The 10,624-nt window shown below is 34.4% G+C and overlaps 1 protein-coding gene across 1 annotated transcript; it reads right to left on the bottom strand.

Annotated features, from left to right (window-relative positions):
- Positions 1-214: 214 nt before the first annotated feature.
- LOC107030046 lies at positions 215-1,192 on the bottom strand. Its single transcript, XM_015231452.1, has 2 exons — positions 937-1,192; positions 215-426 (listed from the first exon to the last, which is right to left on the bottom strand). The coding sequence occupies exons 1-2, from the start codon at positions 1,190-1,192 to the stop codon at positions 215-217; spliced, it is 468 nt and encodes a 155-aa protein (XP_015086938.1).
- Positions 1,193-10,624: the final 9,432 nt, after the last annotated feature.

Genomic DNA, 10,624 nt, shown 5'->3' with positions numbered 1-10,624 from the left:
TGATTTATTGAAATAGGACAATCACGATAGACTCTTTCTACTAGAATGGATTCACCAACAGGTGTGGAAACACTGAATGGCTCGCTAAGTTTCTAAGGAGAAATATCATAGTTTATATCAACATAGGGAGTTATAAAAGATAAAATTGCTCCTGGGTTTATCAATGCATAATTGTAAAGTCAAAGAATCAAATCATATCAGTGACAACATCTAGCTAATTCTCTTGTTCATGGCAATTATTGAGAGCATGCAAGCAGTTTGTTCCTTCGCCAAAACCAGAAGTAGCTCCCCTAGGTGCAGCCCTATATGGTGGAGAAGCTGATGAAAAATGAGCTCTATTGCCCCCACTACCATCGATTATCTTACTCTTTTGACATTCTCTAATGAATGTCCCGATCTGACCGCACTTAAAACAACCCGCAGAGCCTTCACGACAAATACCGGAGTGATTTCTACCATAGTTGGCGCATGCATGAGGCTTACTACCTCACTGCGCTACACTACCCTGTGAGTAGGCAGGTTTAACTCTAGCATTTTGCCCATTGTACTCACCTCTATTTCTGGGCGCAGGTGCACTAGCAGTTGATGGTGCATGCCCATTCTGTGTTTAAACTTGTGGCTGACTCGAACCACCGTTTAGTTTCCCAGACTCATTCCTGGTCTTGGCCTTCTTGTTTCTATACTCCTCTTTGTGCCTCAGCTTTTCCTCTTCAACTTACTACACATAGACCATTAGCCTGTATATGTCCATGTCGCCAATAAACATTCCAACCCTACCTTTTTTACTTGAAGCACGACCCAAACCAGAGACAAACAAACTCAATCTGTGTCTCATATCCTTAACTATATTCGGAGAATAGCGAGACAGTTGGGTGAACTCAAACCATACTCATCAACACTCAAAGAGTCCTATTTCAGGGCAAGGAACTCTCATACCTTTGCTTCTTTCAGTTCTCGAGGAAAGAACCACCCACATGAAGGCTTCTTCAAAGAAAGCCATGCTTGGTTGTGGTGCATCCTTAGCTTTACCATCCTTCCATAGATCAAACCAGGTTCTAGCCACACTCTTATTTTGATATGAAACTAACTCAACACTCTCAGTTCCAACCACATGCATCACATTGAACACCTTCTTCAACTCGCTTTTCGGATCCTCAGTAGTGCTTGAATCGGTGAAGCTAGGAGGATTCATTTTCAGAAATTCATGAAACCTCGAGGTGTTAGCCTTTTATTGTAGAGCTCCTCTCTCTTTCCTAACTTGGTTGGTTACTACTTGATTTAGCATCCGTATAGCTTCCCAGAACTTAGCATTAGTAACCTCTCCTTGGGGTTGCACATCCAATGCATTGGGTAAATCTTGTTCCTCAATATTTCTTCTGGCTGGTTGACCTCTGATTGCTCTTCGTGGAGGCACATTGATCTGAAATACGCGAAAGCACGAATTATAGAGAGACTTTTTAGAGATTAACTCTAAAGCACGAAAGAATGTGAAGAAGTGAGATGTTCCTAAATGTTGTAGCCTCCTAATCATAGATGTGGCGCGCTTCACAACAATGACTAAGACTCTACGGACACGACTTCATTGACTCCCCAGGACTGTCTAACCTGTCTCTGATATCAAGTTTTTCAAGCTCCAAGCCTACACCTTGGGCGGGACTGGAACTCGGTTACCACTGTTGGCCTCGAGCGAACCCTTTGTCTGGATCACTTAACTCAGTGGAACACTTAACTCAACTTAATATAAAAAGTAAGAACATTCTCAAGGGAAAATACTCAACATAAAATAATCTAGCCAAAGTGGCACTTGAGTCTCAAAGTTAAAACAACTATAATGCAAGATAAAAGAGACATCAACTAAACAATCTAACTGACTATCTGTCTATGAAGCCTCTAATAACTGAGAGGGATGTTAAGAAAACTCCCACTACATCCTAATGAACTAAACTAGAAAGCAATAAAATTGATTATACGGAAGCAAAGAGGCTCACAAACTAACTCTGTAGTGCTCAACTGGATCAATGATGTGCAGGATGTCGATCCTCGTTACCTGCGTCTACATCATGATACGATTTAGGCCAACTGGCATCAGTTAATTGAATGTACGAGTATGCGAGTTGGAAAACTAAGCAACAATTAAACTTGAAAAGGAGTAAGAAGAACACTTACCATGGGTTTACTTAGCTCATAACCTACTAACTCTTATTCAATATATGCAGTCTAAAAGTAATTGCAATATAAAGATATGTTGACTAAAAACATCTTGTAAACTCTGAATGTATACAATGATATAAATAATATCTGAGATGTATATAGAAATACAAATAACTGATGTATATGAAAATATAATACTTCTATGGGAGCTTCTCTAACCAACAACAACCATCACTTAAGATCTATAGTGATGATACAACATTATTGAGACCATGCTGCCCGGCCGTCCTAACCTTGCCAGGGTATCGGACCTGAAATGCCTAATGGATTTACTAGTATACGATGTAAAGGGTTCATCTAAAAAGTATGACCCTCTTCTACCCCTAGTGCCTACATGGTTTTCATGGAGACTTGACTTAATAAGAACAAGCATTCCCACATCGGTACTCAATACTACTCCCAAAATATATTTATACAGGCTCTTATATTTTTTTAAACATAATGATTCTGTGAATTGAGATTACTGCTCAAAACTTAGCTTTAAAATCTCTCCTGGAAATCACACTTTCCTCTTTCTTTTACTAAGCTAGCCATATGCTGTGTGGAAGTCTAGCTTCCTTTCTTCCACAAAAGTCTGAAAACATTTAGTTTAAACTCTTAGGGACTACTTAGCTCCCTTATAACTCTTTAGACGTGAACAACTTGATACTCTTTGCTTACTTGAAAATTAGCTATTAAGGAATACTTAGTTCCCTTATAGATTTTGAGAATTTCACTGAACTTTTTGCTGGAAACTTAGAACAAATTTAAGGAATTCGTTTAAGTCTCTTGAAATACTTTAGAAACTTACTTTGACTTGCTTCTTAGCTTTTAGACTTGACTTTGATCTTGATTTTCCTTGAATTGAATTATGGATTCAAGGTTTGGATTTGAATTCTTTGATGATTTCTTGGTATTTAGAAATCATTTGAAGTAATTAGTATCATTGGGGGATGTTAATGTACCTCAGAAGGACTTAAAAGAACTAAACTACAAAAACTAGGCGAAAAACATCGGGTTGGGCGTACTAGTGGAGCGCCGCGCCAGCTTCAGTTGACTGAGGCCTGATTCTGGCGCACTGGTGGCGTGCCGCGCCATATCTTGGTTGACTGAAGCCAATTTCTGGCCCACTACAAGCGCGCCGCGCCTGCCCCTACCTAGGCGCATCCGACGAACTTTTCAACTCATTTTTCATCTCAAAACCTTCCTAGTTCTTTCACCAAATGATGGGGATTATTGGTACTATCAATAACTACTGAATTTAACTCAAAATAACTCGAAGAAAACAAGAAAATAACCAACAATGGCAGCCAACAATTCAACGAACAAGAAATCAAAACTTCCCTTTAAGAACTTAACTTGTAACATGAAATCAATCCATAAACTCGCTGATTTGAAACAAATTGGTGTGTGGGTGAATTAACTCATCACGAAAAATTCCACATACCTCGATAGGGATCACCCTCGATGAAATTCATGCAACGATCTTGGCATTCCTTGAAGAATTCTTGATCTTCTCTTCTTTTCTCTTTTTCTTCTCTCCTCTTTCAAAACCCTAACTTGTTTACTGAAAGTGTGAACCAAATAGGATCAGCTTAGACCCCAACTGATTATCCAAAAACGAAATTAAATAGTTGGATAAGAAAAAGACCAAAACACCCTTTAAAAATACGAATTGGACTTTCCTCAGTTCAATAGCCCAACTTGTGAAAGTCATATCTTCCTCATACAACCTCGAAAATTTGCAAATTCGGCGCCGTTAGAACGATCTTCCCAAGAGATTTCCATCAATATAAAGAAATAACACTAACTCCTCCTGGGATAAAAGTTATAGACGTTTAAAATTGAACGAAACTTACTTTTTAAAATCTGGAAATTTTCCAGATATCCCTATTTATTTCCAAAAATGATTGTTCTTGGTTTCTTAGCTTATAATTAGATATTTCAACTTACGACATATTACAATGAGTCGGCTCTCTCGACCTGTAGTCACCTACTCCAGTCAACCATCATTATTTATACTAGAAGAAGTCTTTCTTGCAATGATTAGGAAGATAAATGGTGTAGTAAATATTGAAGATAATGCCCTTAGGAGTTATATACATTGCAAGGTACAATGAAGGAATTATTAGTGACAATCAAATAGACACAATGCCATCAACGACATTTTGCATCTGTTGCAAAACTGAAGTGAATACGCAAATAACTCCTAATAGAGTTATGTAGTAGTAATGCAGCAGTTAGCCACTCCAACAGCAGCAAAGTAATTGCCATAACTCCCAAACATATAAAAGCAAATGAAAGTACACCAATGGTAGATAATTGTGTATGTGGCAATGCAAAGATAATATTTATTTAGAAAATTAAAAATGTCACACTTACAATCTCCCATTAAAATATTTAGACAAGAGAGTATACCAGCTGAAGGAAGACTACTATGTATAACGAAAGTGTGCTCTACATTGAACCTCCACTTAGTGAAATAGTAACTTTCACTCGAGAATCATAGTGAATGCAAACTTGAACTATGATTGTTTAAGAGAAATAAAATATCATTGCTCACACATAATAATCAAGGTAATGGCAATAAGCTTTAAAGTCAGCATGTTAGGGTCTTGTATTATCCCGGTTTCATGAGTGCTTTTGATAATAAACCCAATTCTCATAGGAAGCGACCTACCACACTCACATAGGTGAAATTTGTCTAGAGTGCTCCAATAAATTTGACACTCCACCCCGGCGGGCTACAAATATTCGTTAAGAATTTTTACCAACTCAACCAACAAATCACTATAGGAAATGATGCATTCACATCATACTGAGAGAAAAAAAATAGTGCATTTTTTCACAACAAGTCAACATATGATTAATATTTCCTTTGAAACTGGTTATAGGATCTATAGTCCTGGGTTGGATTTCCTCAAATATGACTCAAGAATTTATAGGCTTCTATATCATCCCTTGATGTGCTCCAAACCTTTTCTCTTATTAAGGCCTTAGTAAGAGAATCTGCAAGATTATCACAAGATTTGACATAATCAATATTAGTGGTACCGTTTTAAAATACGGTCCTACATAACTGTGTTTTCTCCTTATAGGTCTGGATTTACCGTTCTGATAACGATTTTGAACTCAACCAATTGAAGCGGTGCTATCATAATGAATTAAAATAGGATGAATTGATTTCAAATTAAGGTATATGAAACAATAAATCTCTTAATGAATTCACTTCCTCACTAGCTCAAGGTAAAACAATTAGTTCAGCCTCCATAGTAGAGTTAGCAATCAGAATTTGATTTTTTAATCTCCAACATATAGAACAACCACCCAAGGGAAAGACATAACCTATGGTAGAACATGAATTACCTGATAAAGTATTCCAATTTGCATCACAAAAGCCTTCAAGTACAACATGATATCTTTCATAGAACAAGCCACAATATTTTGTTTCAATTAAATATCTCATATAACTCTTGATATAGCATGCCAATGTTCATTACCTAACTTGCTTGTAAACCTGTCAAGTACTCCCACCGTATATATAATATCATGTCACGTGCAAGCACTCACATATCTCAAACATTCGATTATGCTAGCTTATTCCTTTTTATTTGTTACATCATTTTCACTTTCAACAGGAAATAAGTGAACACCTTAATCAAAAGGACTAACAACGTGCTTGCAATCAAGAAAGTTATACTTTTTTTAAATTTTCTCAACATAATGTGACTTGTCAAGGAAAATATCTTCAGATGTTCTTATTATTTTTATTTCAAGAATAAAAATTGTCTCACAAAGATCTTTCATCAAAATGGCATCTAAGAATATTCTTAACTTCATCAATAACGTAACATTCATGTTAGAGCCAAAGATCAACAAATCATCTAACATATAGACAAATAATCACATGTGAATTATTTTAAGACTTATGATATATGAACTTATCATACTCATTTGTTTTATAATCAATTTCAATTATGCATGAATCAAATTTTTATGTCATTATTTTGGTGCATGTTTTACGGTAAATAGGGACTTGGTAAGTTTACATAATTTTCTTCTTGGTCTACTTCAACAAAACACACTTGGGTTGATCCAGATAAATTTTCTCATTTATGTCTCCATTTAAAAAGTTGTTTTTAGATCTATTTGATGAATTCACAAATAAAAAATTGCAGTGAGCAATTAAATGTCCTATGGATGTAATTCTTGTTACCAAAGTAAAAGAATCAAAACATTATAGGCCTCCTAGTTGTGTATAACCTTTTGAAACTAGTTTGTCCTTATATTTATCAATAGATCCGTCCAGTTTCAATTTTTTTTTGTAAGACCCATTTGCAACCCGGTGGTAAATGAAGTATTTTCCATGTTTTATTAGAAATTAGTGATTCCATTTCATCATTTACAATCTCTTTCTAAAAAATAGAATCATGTGAAGATAAGGTTTCATTCAAAGTGAGAGGGTCTTCTCCAATATATTAATAATAAAGACCAAAAGTTTTTTCTACTCTAGCTCTTTTACTTCTTCTTAATTCAAGATTATCAATTTTTTAAATTAGAATAAGAAGAACTAGGTAGTGAAAGAAAAGATTTTGTTCATCCTTTGACCCCCACTATTTTTAGAATCAAATGAAAATTTATTTTCATGAAAAATAACATCATCAATTCTGTTATAATATTATCTTCAAGACTAAAAAACCTATATGCTGTATTATTTGAAGCATAACAAAGAAAAGTACAAGTAGTAACTTTCTTGTCCAACTTTGTAATCTTGGAATCCATTAGCCTCACAAAGGCTAGACAACCCTAAACTCTTAGATATCCCAAACTTGGCTGGTTCCGCAGTTCCAAAGGTGTCAATTTAGATTTTTTATGAGGAACACGATTCAACACATACTAAGCAGTGAAAATAGTTTCTCCCCAACAATTTAAAAGTACATGTGACTTAATAAGCATAGTAATGGTCAGTTAAACCAAAGTTTTATTTTTTCTTTCCGCTACATCATTAGTTGGAGCAGAATAAGGAGGAGGAATTTCATGAATTATTCCCACTGGTCTAATAAAAGAATTAAATTCATTTGACTCATATTCACAGCCTCTGTCAGTTCTAGTTCTTTTTATTTTTCTAGCAAACTGATTTTCAACCTCGTGGACATAATTTTTGAAATTTTCAAAAGCATAGATTTTATTTTTCATCAAGTAAACATATGTAAACTTCGAAAAAAATCAGTGTAACAGATAAAATATATATTATCTTCACGAGTTAAAATTTCACCAAATTCAAAAATATTATTATGAACTAATTCTAACAAATTGGTTTTTCTTTTAACTTGAAAATGGGGGTTTTTAGTGATTTTGGCTTTACTATAAGCCTCATTTCCGAAATCTTTAAAATCGAGCAATACGCCCACTCTTGCAACAAACAAAACGTACCGTTATTTTTCTTGGGAGGTCTAACATTATTTTTCTTAAATTTCTTATTCTTAGGATCCAAATAAGTATTTATGTGACATTCAGGAGTACCGTTATTTGAAGTAATTAAATTTACCCTCGTTTTGATGTTGCTCTCTTTGGTTTGTAAGATCTTGATCCCTTGTCTCTGCTTCCATGCCGATTTTCATTATCAAGGTTTCAAGGAAGGTTTCCTTTTGTTTGTGGTACATAGTTTTTTAAAATTCCTTCCAAGAAGGTGGAAGTTTATCTACTATGCACCAAACAATAATTTATATGTAATTTTTACCTCCTCGCTCTCCAAAAATGATTATAAAGTCTTGAGATTGGTATACCACTGATTTGTTGTCCACCATTTGAGGACGAAAAGAATCTACTAGCCACACATTTTTCCGCTCCAGCCTCTTCGATATCATACTTGCTTTGAAATGTTCTCTAAATTTTCTTTGCATTAGAGTAAGTTCTATCATAATAATTATATAAACTATCAGATAGCCAATTAAGAATATAATACCGACACTTATAGGAATCACCATCGTAATTTTCCAATTTCTCTAATGAGAAATATTTGCATCATAATTCATAGAGGTGATATCTACTTTATCAGGATTCTTCTCGGTTAACATATAAGAAACATTGAGAAGACTTAAGTACAAAAATATGTCACTCCTTCATCTCTTGAAATAAATATCATTGAACCAAACTGGCTTGTTAAGGTCTCTCATCTTGACATCCACATTTTTTTGAATTGTATCCATTACTGAATCTCCTTAAAATTGTTAGTGAAAAATTACAAAATAACAGAATTACAAGACTACAATTGAAAATGAAATGAAGAAATAAAAATCTCTTCCGACTGAGGCGCGGATATCTCTCTCTCTTTAAGGAGATTCAAGCCTACTGCAATTTCCACTAGTACTCGAATTACTACCACCTTCTCAATCACCTACTTACCAGGTTCTTGATGATAGCCTTGAAATTCTAACGCATGGAGAAGTCCCCAAACACAACTACAACTTTGCTCACTGGTCGCTGACGTCATACCCTCACCTCCTATTTATTATTATTAATCAACCTTCGTTGTGTGGTATATTATATCAAGATAACTAAATACTAAGCACCAATTCCCTTCTCAAGTCCTAACAGTTTATATTAGGACCACTGCCCCCACTTCTTGCCATTGCAACAATATAATCAAGTGCATATATCGAACATATACCATATTATCCACATCTACATTTAATGTCTTTATCACCGTAAAACACTTCGAGAAAATACAATGTCAATTATCATTTACGAACAAGGTACTGTTACTCATTTATCAAGATACACAATTTATATCAAATCATTTTTCCTATCATGAAACCCACACCCAAACTGTTAGCATATCGAAATGTCGTATCGATCCAATAATTATGTCAAAACATGGCAACGAATCCCATAGATATATCAAAACTTGGCAACTGATCCAAGTTAGTTATGCCAGAAGGTGGCAACCGATCCAAGATAGTTATTCCAGAACATTGAAACTGATACATTCAATAATCCAAAATAACAATCGCAAGTACATTCTCATATCATATAAAAAATCCAAGATTCATGGCGTACATCCTTATCTATGCTTACAACAAGTGTGATCAACATTCCAACATTGACATACATACATGTATCATAATGAAGAATAACTACCACATATCATAAAATAGTAGAATCTCAACCATTCCAACGAGCTAATCATCAAAACCTATAATGTAACCATTTATTCGACCATACGTAGCCCTATTTCATCATATAAGGCTTCTTCTTAAGATTTAATTTTACTTTGTTCAGTACATGAAGGCCTACACATAATTATATCGTTGATTTACATATTATGTGGTAAACACAGACTTATAGCTACTCAATTTACTAAAACCTAGCTTACCGCGCGCTAAGCAGTTGCACGGAGTTTAGTCTTTGATTCTTATTTACGAAGTTCGTGACTGTAATCTTGACCAAAAATTCCAATCCATCGACATATTCACACTATAAATCTATGTCTCCCTTCTGCCTAAGCTTGCAACAACTTTTGGGGGGTCTCTAATGTGTTTTACAACTTGTTAGGTATTTTAGGAAGATGACAAAAATCCAATTTCTCATAATTTATGTTTTGTCTCGTCTATCCTGCCCTGGTGCCAACTTACCCCATTGTGGCGCCATCGCCCTAGCGAAAGCTACCGCGTTCTGGTGGGACAATGGCCCAACATTTACCCAGATTTTCGTTTTTCCTAAATAATGACGATTCGGATCGTTACATTTTGTTATCGTAAGTTTATAAATTTTTTATAATAATAATTTGTTGGTAGTCATATAAATCCTAACTTGAGATCTTTCTTTAAAAATCAATTTTATATATATATATATATATATGAACTTCCCTTTGGTTCTCCCCGAAAGCGACCTTCATTTTTTGAGCCCATTTTTAAGGAACTCGAAAAAAATTGGAAAATTCAAAAATAAATATTTTCTAACTCTAAAAATTTTAAAAGGCAAAACAAAATTATTTAGAAGAGTTTCAAAAGAAACCACAAAATTGTTTATCAAAAGTATTGGATTTCTAAAAAAAATAAAAAAAGAACTTTCAAAAGTAAATCTAATTGTATTATTTAGATTCAAAGAAATATCTGAATCCAATGAAACAAAAAAAGAAAAAGATTATCTAATTAGTAATCAAATAATTAACGAATCCTTTAGGGCAGAACTACCGGAAGCCCACTTCAAGATTATTAGGAATCAATAGGAGCAGACAGATGACTACTTGACATGGCCAATTCTATTACATTTAAATCACAGGAGAGAAATCTGCAACGCAGAAATGGTAATTGAAAACAAACAACAAGAGGGACAGAAAAAAGAATAGGAAAAGAAAAAAGGAACAGAGAAAGAAATAGTAACATATATATATATATATCTATATATGTATATATATGTATATATATATATA

The sequence above is a fragment of the Solanum pennellii genome, chromosome 9 (genome assembly GCF_001406875.1).
Source record: "Solanum pennellii chromosome 9, SPENNV200".
In the NCBI taxonomy this organism is placed as follows: domain Eukaryota; kingdom Viridiplantae; phylum Streptophyta; class Magnoliopsida; order Solanales; family Solanaceae; genus Solanum; species Solanum pennellii.
This window is presented reverse-complemented; position numbering and strand designations above follow the sequence as displayed.